Source organism: Ascaphus truei, chromosome 2, assembly GCF_040206685.1.
Source record: "Ascaphus truei isolate aAscTru1 chromosome 2, aAscTru1.hap1, whole genome shotgun sequence".
Classification (NCBI taxonomy): domain Eukaryota; kingdom Metazoa; phylum Chordata; class Amphibia; order Anura; family Ascaphidae; genus Ascaphus; species Ascaphus truei.
The window spans coordinates 359,780,871-359,798,304 of NC_134484.1; the positions used below are offsets into that span (position 1 = coordinate 359,780,871).

The 17,434-nt window shown below is 43.3% G+C and overlaps 1 protein-coding gene across 6 annotated transcripts in view; it reads right to left on the reverse strand.

The window, feature by feature from the left end:
- The window catches only part of ZNF385D (zinc finger protein 385D), a 382,863-nt gene that overhangs the window by 47,474 nt on the left and 317,955 nt on the right, over nucleotides 1-17,434 (reverse strand). For all 6 annotated transcript variants that reach the window (XM_075586934.1, XM_075586935.1, XM_075586937.1 and 3 more), the window contains one exon: nucleotides 2,658-2,891. In XM_075586934.1, coding sequence (XP_075443049.1) covers nucleotides 2,658-2,891 — 234 coding nt within the window. The remainder of the gene's footprint in view (nucleotides 1-2,657; nucleotides 2,892-17,434) is intronic.

Here is a 17,434-nt window from a genome sequence, read left to right on the forward strand (position 1 = left end):
CGAAGCGCTGGAAGGGCCGCGCCAGGCCCAACGCGCACGTGGAGGGACGGCATCACTTCCGGTGGCGACGGCGGAGCAACCGGATGTCGTCGTGGAAGAAGAGATCCCGCATGGGGGTCCAACGCGAGATGGCGACGCTTCCGGTTCCGGGGAGGACGTCACTTCCGGTGGCGACGGCGGAACCCAGGAAGGGGAAGCAGCGACGCTTCGGCGATTGGGGGAAGGCCCCCGACCGCTCGTATTGCCCAGAAAATGGAGAGACGGTGTCAGGACTGAGGAGGGTGAGACATCATCCTTGGACCAGTCTACGGACAGCCAGGAGCGGGTCGTAACCCCGTGGGGTCCCGTCCCATGCCCCTATACCCAACCCCATGCCCTAGCTAATGCCCCTACCCCTATCACACGGTCACCGGGTTCACCGCCCAGCTTGGAACTTGTGGACATACCTTTGGGGGGGGAGGAAAAACGGACTGGGGAGAGGCAGCTCAGTGGAGCTACGGAAGGTGATTCAAGGGGAGGAGGAGAATTGAGGGTGGCGGATACAGCACCCCAACCGGCAGTAAAGGCTCCGGGGTCCTCGAGGTGGTTCAACTCGCGATCTACAAGGTCGTCAGGGGTATTTTCGTTTGATGATGACCGGGAACCAGGGCCTAATCCCTTTAAGGAGACCCGGTGGTGGGCTCCACTATTTGAGGGGTACTCCGCATGGATGGACCGTACTCGGTTCCTCATCCGGCGGGAGGACGTGGTAGATTTCTGGTGGAAAGAGGGAGAGTTTACACCAGAGCAGAGGGACAGGGAGCTACAGAAGAGGTGGTTCCAGCTGGAGCGTAGGGACATAGCGCCCATGGGTCCGGACACACTGTCAGATCCAGTGGATCCTGATGAGCCCCTATCATGGGTGTTACCTGGGAGGGCAGGTAATGCTGATCTGACCAGGGTCAGTAGGGCAGAGAGGGCTATAATAGTCAAATATAAAAAATCTCATGGGTTGGAGTATCCCTATGTTCCGGAGCCCCTGATGGATGAAATTGAGGACAATAGGGAAACGTGGCTCCAAGAAACTATAGAGCTGTACTTAACCAATAGGGGGAGCGACATTGTAGGTAAAAAGGCGGAAGAAAGAATAGACACCCTGATGCGAGTGTGGAGCATAGGGAGAAATGTTCACAAACATAGGGTGACCTATGTGCCAGAGAGAGGATCACCTAGGCATTATTATGTTACGGTCCTGGATATGGGTAACCGGGAAGTGAGGAAACCTGACCCAGATCACTATTATTAAGGGGGTACTGAGACATTACGCGGGGTCGTGGCTGCTGGTCGGGGCGGGCTTGGCGGATGACTGTATTCATATGTACTGTATTATGAGGAAATTTGTGTGATGTTAATTATGTTTTCCGTTACAGTGTTTCCTGGAAAGAGGTATACAAATTTAGGTCCCAGCGTGGACGATGGGATTCACCAGGGGGAGAATGTAGCGGTCATGTAAAATGCCTACAGTCATCTCTCCTGTTGGCAGTAAGGCCTGGTAAGTGTGGGCATGCCAGCAGTAATTATGGAGGTTTCCCCTCACACCCTGGTGGGGTGCTCTGTGTATGGCTGGGACTGGTCACATGCTCTGACTCCATGGTTAGTGATGTCAGAGATGTGTCAGCCTCAGAAGCTTACATAAGGCACATCACTGTGTTCTAAAGTTAGTTCAAGTCTGGGAGGAGTTCTAGTTGCTGGTTAGTTCTGAGTTCTGTGAGTGTTGCTGGAAAGCTCTTGTCAGAGCTGAGGAAGGAGTTAAAGTTCTATCAGAGTGTCAGTTATGTTATAGTAACTCCATGGGAGGCTGTGTCCAGGGACCTGGCACAGGACAGTGATTCCTGCGGGAATAGTGAATCCCTGATCTGGGTGACATACCTAACTAAAGGGAGCACTGGCGAGATGAGCGGCTGAAGATACTCCTTGTGGAGGGCAGTTGCCCTGCCGTGTCAATAAAGATGAGTTCAGCCAGAAACCCTCTCGTGTATCTATCAAGAATGAGTGTACAGAGAGGAGCACCACGGAGGAGTTCCTCGCCAGGATCATCCCCTTGCGGACGCAGGGACCCTGGTGAGGTGGAGGCGCTGCACTGGAACTAGGTGAGACTCAGCACACTACCTCAGCTGCCTGTCTGACGGGTTCTCCCCACACACCATCATGCGGGAGACTCAGGAGTCCTGTAGCCAGCAGGTGCACCATATGACATATCCACACTGTAATGGGGTCCGGTTAGACCACAGGGGCCAATGTGAGATTGGGTGGGTCAGGCCGGGCCAGAAATACCGTTACATACTCAACACTATTAAATTGAGGAGAAAAAAAAAAGAAACGCAGATAATAATTGAAACTGAAAAGCTTCAAAGATTGCAAAGTTGAACAATGAATGTCACTCTTAAAGCATGCATTTTAGTACTGTACAAAAATGTTTTTCTCTTCCCTAAACCTGCAGTGTTTATGCTAGTCTCCAAGACTTGTCATTTTCTCATACAATACTTTAGTAGTTAATGTATTCTATGTAATTGCCAGTTTTCTGCCCCCTCGTTATCTCCCACTGCAAGGGACCTAATCTATTCAGGGGAAGATAATTACAGAGCTGTTGTAACAGTAAGGAAATTGCAACATCTCACCACTATTGTGCGCCTCCAGCTGTGAGGCAGAGTTGACAGCAACCTTGCATAGTGAACAGTAAAGCAGTCGTTTTGCCTTTTCCTCCTCCGTTTCTCCAGAAGGACATATGCTGCTGCTAGTGATCATAGTGATTTTCTTGTCTACCTTTGCAGTGGTCTCTGTTGTCAGAACACTGATTTTCCGTATTTCCACTGTTGTACTGGTTGATATTGCGGGTATCCCTGTGGTAATTTCTGAAGAAAAAGAAATGAAAAAAAAAAAAAATAGAAGGTTAGAAAACTGGACAAGTAAATGGTTTGACCTCTTTCAGGTTTATTGTTAGAACTACAAAGCATAACATTTTGATAGAGTTTAGCTCCAAATATGTTTGTATTACAGTATTATACTGTACTGCTATATGAGTAAAATGTTCTTCAGGGTAGTGAGAAGATTCACAGTGTACGCATGTTTTAACACACAACTAACTTCAAAACAATAAAGAATTAAAAAAACAACATAAAAAATAACAAAGAAGATAAGTAAAAGGACAAATTAAGTGGTGATAGGAAGCTGGAAAATATTGAAATATATGTATGGGAAACAGTAAGTCATGTAGTTTTTAAATAACTCACATACAATGTAAACCATGCATATTCTATACAAATTATAGAATAAAATGGCCTAGGTATTTATGGGAGTCTGTGATGGTTACCATAAAGTTTGGCACTCCCACTCCCTGATTTCTCAGTGGTGGTGTAATCCCTAGGCGTGCACACTACAGTATTTTTTATCTGAGTTGACTGGTAAATTGGTAACCCCTGTGGTCATGTTAAATTCCTATTATTTTTTTTTTTTTAAAAGAGAAATACAACCTAGGGATTCTGGGTCACCTGCTTTATTATTTGATGGAGAGAGAAAAAACAGGATTATGTTTATTATTTTAAACAACTATTCAGCATCATAGAACTCAAGGCAATGCTGAATAGTAGTCAACCAAAAAGTTTTTATTTAACTAGTTTAAAACTCAATTCTAAACTCATAAAAATAAATAAACGTAAACTCAGGTTGGGAACGCCTGCTGTGATCAGTGCAATAATATGTTTTGTTAAAATATATAGGCAACTGAACAAACGTTGTTTTTAAAATTAAGAGTAGACTGTTTTGACTGACCATCTGCTATATATGCTTTTATAATTAGTGTCAAACAGTCAACACACTAATTAGTGAAATATAATTGTATTTTAGAAGCGACACATTATTTTTAACTGTGTACTGTGACTGAGCACCTTAGACCAAATAAACCCATTCCAATAATACAGCTATCTGTCATAGGATAAATGTTAACTATAAAGATCAGTATCACCTTTACAAAAGCTAACCTAACATTTATCACGTTTCAGTTTGTTTGTCTTCTCTTTCTTTTCTATTTCACTTTTAACATTCTATTATTATAGCACCTAAAATATCACCATCAACATGTAAATGTAATGTTCCCCATATTGACAATGTAAAATGGTAACCTGTCAGTGCCTAGTGTTCTTTCAGAAGACTGGACAAATGATAGCCCCTAGCCACAAACATAATGTTGTTTTGTTAACTCTCCTGACTAAGCACACAATTTAATTTGATAATTTGAAATTGTACAGCATAAACTTTAAAGGTGTTATTCAAAATGTCGCACTTATACATTTAAACTATTCCTAGTCTTTACAATTTACCTTAAAGCAGAAAACAATGGAAGCCAAGAATTGCCATTTAGGGAATCACTGTACAGTACATAAAATAAAGCATCATGTGCAGGGCCGCTGATAGGGGGGAGAACAGGGACAAGTGTTCAAGACCCAGCGGCTGCAGGGGAACCCCGCAGCCACAGGCCCCCGCTCTCCCCAGCTGCTGTGGGCCTGCCTCTCTCTCAGGCCCAGCTTCTTGTGCTCATGGGCGGGAGAGAGGCCGATGTAGAAAAGAGACAGGCCAGCATGGGAGGACCACCAGCAAGGTGTGTGTGTTGTATATTGTGTGTGTGTGTGGGGGGGGGGAGGGGGTTGCATTGTGTTGGGGGGGGGGGTTATTGCATAGTGTATGGGAGGGGAGGTATTGCATTATGTGCATGAAAGGGAGGGTATTGCATTCTGTGTGTTAAAAAGAGGGGGGATTGCATTTTGGCTGTGGGAAGGGGGGAATATTACATTTTGGGTGGGAATATTGTGGGGGATAATTCTTGTGAAGGGGAATTGTGTGAGGGAGGGGGGAGGAAAAAGTGTGGGAGCGGGAATGAGTAAGAGGGGGTAATTAAGTGAGGTGGCTCACAAGGTGGTGTGAAGGGGTGGCTCACAAGTCTACCAACACAGGGTGTGTGTGGGGGGGGGGGGGGGGGGGGTCCTTGGCTCTGGGAAATCTGTCGACGGCCCTGATCATGTGTCTCCCTAAATAATATGTAACATGGTTAGTATTTTCTGCCTGTCTCTTTCCCCTGTCACTTAAGTCCTTAGCAGTCAAGGGCTGTGACAGGCAATCTTGTGGGTTTTCGACCCCCCTTATGTTCCTTTCTGAGTGACAGAAGTGTGGTGGTGACTCTTGGCCTGGTAACAGCCTATCTGGAATAGGTGTAGACCCTGAGCCCGCCCTTCTGGTTCAGAAGGGAAGAGCCAAATGTAATCAGTCTGTTCCCCTCCTTCCTAAGGAGAGGATGTGAGTTCCCCCTCCTCCCCTCCAGGGAGTGGGAGAGGCCAGTCAGTCCGCAGGGCTGACTGGCCTGAATCATCAAGGCTCCAGACTCATGAGCAAGCACCATCCAGATGCCTGGGATCATCTGCTGTAATGCCATCTATGCAGTGACTGCAATAAAGCCCCTTAGTTACTCTTTTACACCTGCCTGGATTGAGTCAGTGCGTGGGTGTATGAGAGATGTGCGTCAGAGGGGACTGCCTCCAATCTACTTGGAGCCCAAAGAAGCTGTAGGCGCTGATACCGAATCCAGAACCCAAGATGACACCATAAGCGTGTCCTGGTCTCCACCTCATCGCAGACCACTCAGCTCTCCTGAACCCTCACAGATATGCCACACCACAACAGCTAGTAGCCGCAACTTGTATCTCCTAGAGGGTGGGGGTACATGTGCTACAAATAGATAAAGCCTTTACTGGGATTGAATAGGAGTTAAGTATGCTAAAGCTTAGCACCTTTTAATGAATCAGGGCACAAGCATTTCAAATAAAGATTTTTCCTATTGCAAACAGAGCTTCTTAAAGAGCAATCCAAACCATTTTTTTTTCTTTTATTTTTTTAATACAGGATTAAAGCATGAGGTCACCAAAGCTGAGCCCCTTTTTTTCAGCCTTGGGGGGGGGGGGGGGGGGCTGGTTCCGGAGGTACATACTTCCATAGTGGGTCCTGTAGGAACTTCTGGGTTCACTATATGGCTGCTTTTCAAAGCTTCCAGCCCCTGCGGGCCAATAGCAAGTTGTTATGTCACCTTTTGGCCCATGTGACTGGTGGCTTTAAACTACAGAAAACTGCATGAGCTACTGTCACCCCCTGCGGAGGTAAGTAACCGAAGCAGGGAGTCCACTGAGCTTAAATTAATGGGGTTCAGCTCCGGCGAACCCCTGATTCATACCGCTTGTAAAAAAATGAAAGGAAAAAACTGCATGGATTGATCCTTTAAATCTGAAATTGCATTGCTTTTTCATTTCACTCTACAGAGCCCAAACAGAGATACATACAAAACTTGCATTTGGCTATGTGTTTTATATTAGTTACTGTACTTACAAATACTATAGCATTTGAAAGAAAATAGTTTTTAGAGCCATGAAACTTTAAGGAAATGCTCATGTTAATAATTTTAGAGACTTTGTTAATCATTTCATCTACAGTACCTCAAAAGCAGTAGATATGTATATGATTGCAGATGAGGTTTAATACAGACACATGTAAGGTTATGCATTTGTGAAAGAAGAACAAACAGGCAACGTACAAATTAAATGGGGAAAAATTAGGTTAATCCCTGATGGAGAATGATTTAGGAGTGCTTGCAGAAAGCAGGCTTAGCAATAGTGCCCAAAGTCATGCAGTAGCTGCAAAGGCAAACAAGATCTCATCTTTTATCAAACGGGGAATGGATGGAAGGGAAGTGACAGGGGTAACATCCCACCATGAATATGGATTACAATTGTGGGCACTACTCCATTATTGAAATAGAAAAAGTGCAGAGAAGAGCCACCAAATTAATAAAGTGGATGGAAAAATCTGATTTCTGCAGAGTAGCTAGCTAATATAGATATCTTTATATTAAAAAAAACGGCATCTAAGAGGGGATATGATAACAATATGCAAATAGATTTGGGGTGAATACAGGGATCTATCAAAAGAACTATTCATCCCGAGCAGTACAAATGACACAAGCCATCCCTTAAGGTTGGATTTAAGGAGATTTCACCAGCAACAAAGGAAAGGGATCTTTACAGTAAGAGCAGTTAAAATGTGGAATTCATTACCCATAGAGACTGTGATGGCAGATACAAAAGATACAGGTAAACCCCGTTATAACGCGCCTCGTTATACCGCAATTCGGTTATAACGCGGTTTTCCCGTGGCTCCCGTTTAAAAAAAAAAAAAACACACTCTCACTGCACACACTCTGCTCACTGCACACACTGCACACACTGCACACACTGCACACACTGCACACAATCTCACTGCACACACTGCACACACAATGCTCATTGCTCACACTGCACACACTGCACACTGCACACACACTGCTCACACTGACACACACACTGCTCATTGCTCACACTGATACACTGCACACTGCACACACACTGCTCATTGCTCACACTGACACACTGCACACTGCACACACACTGCTCATTGCTCACACTGACACACTGCACACTGCACACACACTGCTCATTGCTCACACTGACACACTGCACACTGCACACACACTACTCATTGCTCACACTGACACACTGCACACTGCACACACACTACTCATTGCTCACACTGACACACACTGCACACTGCACACACACTGCTCATTGCTCACCATGACACACACTGCACATTGCACAAACACTGCTCATTGCTCACACTGACACACACTGCACACTGCACACAGCACACACTCTCACTGCACACACAGCCCAAGACCCACACACACAGACCCAGCAGCTGCACTATACACACTTGTAATGGTATATCCCTGTGTGTCACGTTCTACAATGTTAAATGCAAATCCATGGGTTCATGGGTATCTCTCCTCCTATAAAGCCCATATTTCAGGGTATATTCTTCTCTTACGAAATTTGAGGACACTCACAGTGTAATAAAATCAGAAATATACTGGACTGTATATTTTTGTGCTGTGTGAAGCACAGAGTAAATTGGCAGCGCTGTATAAAAGTAAGTACAGTACTGTACTGTACCGGCTCTTACCTGTCTTAAAACGAGCAGCCTTACTAAAGCCCTCCCCTCCAGTCCACATCTTAACAGGGGATGATGCAGCAGAATGATAAGGGGGATAACAGCACATCCCGACAGCCAACAGTCTTACACAGTGATTCAGGCACCCCTCACGTTCGCCGTGCGCATGCGCATGCGCCGTGCAGCTCGTGAGGTGTGGATGTTGGCTGCCAGTTCCCTCTGCTCCTCTGCGATTCATCGTGTAATGACCCAGCGGGGTCATGTGACGTCACGGCATGGCAACGTGACCCCGCGGGGTCATTTTACACCAGTTAAAGTTGCACAAACATGACATTAAAGTTTGTTAAAAATATTAAAAATTGAATAAAAATTAACACAAATGAAGTGATCACATATACCCTGTATAATACAAAAAAAATACTGTGTGTAAAATAGAATCAAACATTGTAATAAAGTGACACGTACACACACCTCTGACCCCTCTGCCATTTTAATCATACAATACACTGTGCTGTCTGAGAGCTGGTAAAATACATACTGTACTCAGGTACTGTACTTAAGCCCTCCAGATCAGTTGTTAAAAGCCTCAGGTTTTCAACACTAGGAAAAGGCATACTGAAGACCCCTGGCAGGTAGAAATGGCGGAAACTTCAACCAAACGTAAGAGGTTTACTGTCCAAGAAAAAATTGCTGCGCTTGACAGAATAAAATCTGGAGTCACGCAAACCAAAGTGGCTAGAGACCTAGGACTGAATGAGTCTACAGTTCGCGGATGGAAAAAGAAGGAGGAGAAACTTCGTGATGCTGTAAAATCCATAGAAACAGACGTTGGACTGAAGGGTAATCGTTTGCGTGAACCTAAAGACAGCCAGTTGGATAAAGCTGTTTTTCAGTGGTTTGTCCAAGAAAGATCCGAAGGCATACCTCTGTCTGGACCCCATCTGCAAACGCAAGCCAAAAAAGTTTCACAGCCAACTTCACGGCAATGCTTCAACCTCCTTCGCGGCAAGTAGTGGATGGCTTGATCACTTTAAAAGGCGACATGGAATAAGTAAAACCGCTATATCAGGAGAGATACGGTCAGCTGACGATGAAGCTGCATGCACATACCCTGCCCAACTTCAAGAGATAATTGAAGATGGTGGCTATACCGCAGAACAGGTTTATAACTGCGATGAGACCGGACTGTGTTTCAAAATGCTACCGAATACCACTCTGGCCTGTAAGAATGACGACAGCGTACACAAGGATTTAAACAAATGAAAGACAGAGTGACATTACTTTTTTGTGTGAACCAATCTGGAAATCACAAACTGAAGCCACTTTGTATTGGCAAGTTTAAGTCGCCACGGTGCTTCCACCATGTGAACATGGGTACTATGCCTTTTGCGTATGACTTTATCAGAAATGCCTGGATGACTGCCAGTATTTTTGAAAGGTGGTTTCATCAACAGTTTGTATCAGAGGTCCGTAAAAACTTACGTCAACAAAGGCTGGATACAAAAGCTTTGTTGTTACTTGACAACTGCCCTGCACATCCCCCGGCCGAAAGACTAATAAGCCGAGATGGAAAAATAAGGGTCAGCTACTTGCCCAAGAACACGACATCCAAAATACAGCCGCTTGATCAAGGCATTATTGCAACCTTTAAGATGAACTTTCGGAAAACAATGATACATCGAATAATCACAAGTGAAGATTCTGTTATGTCATTTTTAAAGAAAATGAATCTAAAAGTTTTTTATATTAGTGGCGAAGCTTGGGAAGCGGTCACACAAATGTGCATTGCGAAATGTTGGCGAAACATAACAGGTGCACGTCCTGTGCCGGCTGCCGCCGAACTCGCCAGTGACAGTGAGGACGATGCTGATTTTGAGGGGTTTACGGAGGAAGAAGTCACCGCCGCCAATCTGTTACTTGCAAACTATATGAACGAAGGCCTCACAGAGCAGGAAATTGCCAATGCCGAACGAGTCATGGAACCGTTCCTTGAAACGGAAAGTGGGGCTACAATTGACTCTTGGGTCGATGGGGACAGCAGCTGTCCTACTCATGAACATATGACGGACTCAGAAATCATTCAAAGCCTTACAAGTGAAAATACTGATCTGGATACTACTGAAGACTACTGAAGACGATGAGGATGAGGAACCAGAGCCGCCACCAAAGATCACAGAGGCACTGGTGGGATTACAAACAGGACTTCAATTTCTAGAGACAGAAAACGTCGATTCAATAACAATCCTACAATTAAAAAGAATCATTGAAATCGTCAAAAAGAAGAAAAGAGATGCACTGAAACAGACAACACTTGATAGGTTTTTTAAAGTGTAATCTCCAGCTGGTTTTATTACAGTATGTTCAGTACAGTATGGTTTTTTTTTGTACAGTTGTTACATGAGCACAGAGTGCATTACACGGTTTTCAGTATGTGCTGTATCTACAGTGCATACTACAGTATATGTGTTTTTTGTGTGTTCAGTACTTTATTTACAGTACAGTATTTATGAGAAATTAACAACACGACAATTGGTGTTTTAAATACAGTACTTTATTGTTCAATGCATCAACAAATGTGTTAATACTGTGCGATTGTGCATTTTTCTGTATTTTTCATTCACACACTTACACACACTTACACACACTCACAAACACTTACACAAACACTTACACACACTCACAAACACTTACACACACTCACACATACTTTCAAACACTTACACACACTTACACACACTTACACACACTTACACACACTTACACACACTTTCACACACTTTCACACACTTTCACACACTTTCACACACTTTCACACACTTACACACACTTACACACACTCACAAACACTTACACACACTCACACATACTTTCAAACACTTACACACACTTACACACACTCACACATACTTTCAAACACTTACACACACTTACACACACTTACACACACTTACAAACACTTACACACACTCACACATACTTTCAAACACTTACACACACTTACACACACTTACACACATACTTTCAAACACTTACACACACTTACACACACTTACACACACTCACAAACACTTACACACACTCAAATAAACTTTCAAACACTTACACACACTTACACACACTTACACACACTCACACATACTTTCAAACACTTACACACTTACACACACTTACACACACTTTCACACACTTACACACACTCACAAACACTTACACACACTCACACATACTTTCAAACACTTACACACACTTACACACACTTTCACACACTCACAAACACTTACACACACTCACACATACTTTCAAACACTTACACACACTTACACACACTTACACACACCTAGACACACTTACACACACACAGCACACATATACACACACACAGTTTCTCTCCCATATACTGTATACTGTACATACACACACACACTCTCTCACTTTACACAGAAGGGGTGGGGGGGGGGTTCAATTCAGATGAAAGACCGCGACCAGCACCACCACCCGCTCCCCCCCCCCCCTCCTCCCATTCAGGCAGCGGGGACGACGGTGGGGAGAAGGTAAGCGGTGACAGGGTTCAGCGGTGATCAGCGCTCCCATCTCCTTCCCCGCGGGCTGTCATGCGGTGACAGGGGGAAACGGGGACCGGAGGGACATCCCCGCTCCCATCTCCTGTCCCGCGGGGTGAAGGGTGCTGCTGGGGGGAGAGGGTGAAGATGCGCCGATGCGGCGGCCATTTTTTTTTCCGCGACCCCGTTACTAACGGGTGGACCCCGAGGACCGCGTTATAATGGGGTTTACCTGTATTAAAAAAATATTGGGCATCTTGCTAGACAGGAAAGGTATACAAGGATATACCAAATAAGTAAACAGGGGAATTATGTTGATCCAAGGAGAAATCTGGAGTTAGGAAGGAATTTATTTTTCCCCTTATGAGACAGCATTGGATGATATTTCACTGCTTTTTTTTTGTCTTCCTCTGGATCAAAATACTGTAAATGCAAATATAGGATAAGTTACTGTCGTCTAAATTTAGCATAGGTTGAACTTGATGGACATGTCTTTTTTTTCAAGATCTACTATGTAACTATGTAATGTATACATGACATGCCAACCATGTACACAGAGCTTCACAGCAGTAATACTGTATATGAAACATAATACGGTAGTTAAGCTAAGCAAAAAGCTAAGAAAGTAATGTAGGATTGCAGTATGAAATAATATGTTAGAGATATTACTGAGTCTTATGAGGTGGTACCTAAATAAATCAGGGTGCAATGTGTTAATTTTTGGATTAACAAATGGCATACAGTATGACCAAGGAAAGTGAGATTCCACTTAAACAGCATTTAAGAATGGTTCAAAATATGATGCAACAGAAAGATAAACACAATTAACTCATTGATATCCAAACTCATTGCTCCTCATTATAATGTGCCTATAATATTAGTTACAAAGACAGGTAAAACAACTTAACTTGATTTGGACAAATATTTGAGGAGGTTAATATTTTGTTTTTATTAGCTTCTTATATTTGTTAATGTTCTGCTATATGAATTTAATTTATTACAGAAATGTATGACAAAAATCCTATATTTTTAGAAACTTTTTCTGGGTCAGATATGGTTAGCAAGGCCGCTAACAGGGTGGGTCTGCCAGGGTTGGCGTCCCGGACCCGGTGAGTTGAGGGGACCTGGGTGGCACTGCAAGTTGGGCCTGACCTCTGGCCAGGCCCGTCTGCCAGTCCTCTCACAGCGGGGCCCCGGCTCTCCCTTTGCAGCAGACTGCATGACTCTATCCCTCTGTCCCACGCTGACGAGCCTCTCTGACGTCAGCACAACAGAAGCGGGGAGGGAGGGAGTAAGAGTGAGACGCAGGGGAGAGAAATACATGCGAGGTGGGAGAGTGAGAGAGGGTGAGATGAGAGGGAGAGAAATACATGGGAAGAGGGGGGGTGAAATGGAGGGGGGGCGAGCTCGCAATACCGCAGACACGGGCTGCTTAAAATGTTTGTCCTGGGCCCCACGATTTCTATTGACAACCCTGATGGTTAGGATATGAACCGGACAAATCAGGAGTCTGATTGTGATATGAGGATATTGAATTCTCAAAAGGCCAAAAAGCAACACACATTAAAGTCTTGAAGAAAATAACGTTCATAATAGTTTGCTGTTCAGCAGCAATGAACCCTGTTTGTTTGTTTGTTTTTTTCAACATATCCATTGTGTCTCTTGGAGCATGACTGCCTACTCTTACAGTACCTCAGGGAGACTCCCTATTTAGCTGATGTCTGTCCCAGTTCTCCTGGTATGGTAGGGAAGGCATTAATCTGCTAGCAATATCACTGGCAACAAAAATAAGCAGAATTTTGTTATAAACCAATACCCTCTTTATTAATTTGTATGGCTATATGACTGTGGATGCTGTGATCACTACAGCAAGGAAACAGCTGAATCACAGATATGATCAAGGCAATCATCACATAAAAACATCTTTGGTTCAGGAAATGTTTTCAAATAAATGAGCAACACAGATCTGGAAAAGTTAAAAATATATATTATTTGGTGGTGGAAAGTGATTGCGGCATGTAAAACCATTTGGCTTACCGTTTTAAAGGCAGAGCTTCCCTTTTAAAGACATTAAAGAAATTGAAATTGCTCATTAATTTTTTTACTTATGCTACCGGTTTGATTATTAGGCTGCGGCCACGCTAGCGCTGACCATGCTCATGCTTGAGAGCGGTGACCTCACCAGCTCTCCAAGCATGAGCGCCGGGTGTCCTGCCTATTTCGCAAGCGCGTGCAGGGGTGGGGGGGGGGGTCTTTGCGGGTAATTTGAGCATGGTTGAAAGTCTTTTTTATTGTTTACGCAAGCAGCAAGCGTGTGTGAGCACCGCGTGAGCGGGGATGGGACAATTTCACTTGCCGAAACTAACCTTGCTAAGCACCAAGTGGTCAGCACGCTCAGCACTAGCGTGGCCGCAGCCATAGGAATCATCTATTATTACTATGCTATTCTATAATTCTGCAAAGGACTTTCCCTATAGGATGCAACGGCGACTGCATCAAGCCAACAATTATGAATACATTGGTCCCTATTAATTAAACTCCAATATTTGTCAAAACAATCATCCAAAATGGTTATTTGATGTGATGAAAATCTGTATTCATTAATAATTATCTGTGCTTAAAATTCACACGGTTTGACTTCTCATTTGCATGCATATTTTCTCCTGATTTGCTGCAGTACTGGACAGAAATTAATACATACAAATAACACCTCTTTCAGGTACATGTACTGTAAGAAGGTTGGGAGGGTGGGAGAGGAAGGGAGATCGGAAGAGGGGTAGAGTGGGAGAGGCGCAGAGGGAGTGAGTGAGAAAGAGAGAGAGAGAGAGAGAGATAGAAGGTGGAATTTCTGGCTGTGACTTTCCAGGCTATCTGCAATCGCGCAGCTTGATGAATAACTCATGAATATGTAATTAAGAGTTTGCCTAATTTGCATACATAATTTGCATAGTGCACTGAATTGCATAGCCTGAACCAAATCACATAAAAAAATGTCTGTCTTTAAACAGTTTAGACTTAATGAATACTGTGAGATGCACTTATCAGAGTTTAATGAATAGTCCCTATTGTTAGGAGATGATGCAGGACGACAGAACAGTGCTATTTTCATACCAAAAGCCCGGAGCAAAAATTCCTCATCCTGACTGTCATTGCTTGGCTTTGGTAAAGAAACAGATTGCTAATATTGTCTGGAATGGGACTTGAGACAGCTAATGCTTAACACTTCATAAAACATCTCTAGCAAGCACTTAAGTGCATAAAAGAGAAAACATACATCAAAGACTTATACTTAGTATTTTTGCTTACAACACAGACATGGTAAGAATGTGAAGTATAAACAGTAATACACTGAACTCTTAAATAAAAAAGGATTATAATAATATGTTTTCCCCAAATAAACCAATCAGAAATGTGTCTGACCTTCACATAAGCTTATTATTGTATTATCACAGCTTTAACAAACATTTGTAAGTATATTAAATTGCACTGTAGTTCACTGATTAGTTCATGGTCCCCCACTAAAGAACTCTCCCCCCCATCCCCCCACCCAAAGGCTGAAATTAAAATCTGAGAATTCAAAAGTTTTTCTGAAGAGCTGGTTCAGAAAAGAATGAAAGATAAGGCATGAGTAGGGATGTCTGTAAGTGCCTTTCACTTTCTGGGAGGTAGACAATTCCTCACTGTACATAGACGAGAGGGGAAGAAGTGAGACCCGATTGTGCAGAAGGGTAAGTGATCTCTCTAGCACAGAGCAAAGTGCACCAGGAAGAGAGAATATGTATTAGGTCTAGGCTGAAGGACATAGAGTTTATAGAATTAGAATTTAACCCATTACAATATTTGTACTGGTACTGTATTTACCAAAAACAATGTAATAAAAAATATATAGTAACATAAAAGGTGTGGCAGCCATTTGTTTTAAAACACAGCTTCGGGTGACTTCCAGAAGGCATGCTTCCAACACGGCCAGTACCCTGCCTGGCTGCTTACACTCGCTGACATCCTGTATTGTTTCCTCGGTGGTCCAGTGACCTGTATTAGATTCCTGCCAACTGCATTAACCATGAGCCCTGTGCTGTCAGCACAGCTTGTGCCATGATAGCCTGAACCTTGTCTTCTTCTGCCGATAAGTGTAGTCTAAATGAAACCATTTGACAATACTTTATTTCTGAATGTAAGAGAGGACAAAAATGGAGAGAAAAAAAATCAACAATGAGTAACATATTATCTTGGCACGTTTATGTCATGATTAATAAATCCTTTACTGGCAGCATGGTAAAGATCTCTAATGCAAAATCTGACAAGTCAGAAAAAGACATATTTATGAACAAACTGAAAGCATATCACAGAGAGGAGGTCTGGAGAATAATTCACTCACACAACAAATTGCTAATCAAGTACTTGACACAGCGGTGCCATCTATCACTCAGATTTTCTCTTCACTGAAAAATGATCTTGGCGAATTAAAGAATAATTTCACGCAACAACAAGTCAGTCTTCCAGAGCTGGTACAGAAACAATCTGACAATGAAGACCAACTCACTTTAAATTGCCATACATTAGATGCGTTACAAAGGCAAAATGCTCTCTTACAATCAAAGACTTTGAAAATAAGTTTAGATGCAGCAATCTTTGTATAATTGAACTAACAAAATCAGTGGATAATCAAGTTTGTGGCTAATGAGCATCCTCATCTACTTTATCAGAATAATTTCCCTTCTGCAATACCAGTTTATACACCCATAGGCTTGGTCCAGAGAAGTTACTCGTCACTCAATTTTTTTTTATTATTTCAAGATCATTCTGTTTATAAACAATTAAAAGAAGAAGAGCTTTCTCCATAACTTGTCCACCACTTGTCAAAAGAGGTATTTGTTTTTTGCTTTTCTATCCAGCTACGCTACATACGATCACTGAGGGCAAACTTTCAACTGAACTGGGGAGGTTCAATATTTTCTGCATACTGTAGGCTTGGGTTACACGATAACTCCTCTAATAAAAATTATTCCCTACATCTTCACAAGCAGAAGAAAGTTGACTCCTATCTTTTAGAACTGTTAACATTCTTGTTGACGTACCCTCCCAATATTCTTAACGATGTTTGTTCAACATAAAAAACTATAGAGAGCCTGTGAAATCATAGAGAAAGATACTAAGGGAAATATTCTATAAGGCTTCATTTAAAAAAAAAACGCTGGGCCAGTACGGTGCCAGTTTTTTGAGCGTTGCTATCATGGTATTCAGAAAGCCTCGATTACCAGTGGTAGCAAAAATCCCAAAATGGCTGAGTAGTCAGCGACGTGATGATTGTCTCTCTCAAAATGGCTTACCGGCAATTTGTTCAAGCTGCAGAGAGAGCAGCAAAGAGAGAGCCGCCTCTCCCTACGCATATCACGCCAAGGATTGCAAGATTTTAATATAAATTTTAATACTAGGGTATATGAGCAGAGGGTCTCTGAAGAAGAACCACGTTAATTTCAGGTATGGGGACCCCCTTTTTCCCAAGATACAGGCCCGTTATGGGGTGCCAGTATCTCTTATGCATTTAAATGTCTCGCGTCATGTGACCGTGGGAATAAAATGCATAGGAGATACCGGCACCCCATAACGGGGCTGTATCTCGGGAAGCAGGGTGTTCCCGGACCTCAAATCAATGCGGTTCTGCTCCGGATACCCCCTGCTCATCTACACGTATTAAAATTTATATTAAAACAGCTTCATTACCTCAGCGGCTAGCGGCTAAGGCAATGAAAGTGTTAAACCTCAATAGCTTGTTTCTTGGGCACAGGGGGTAGTAGTCCGAGGGTGGGTGC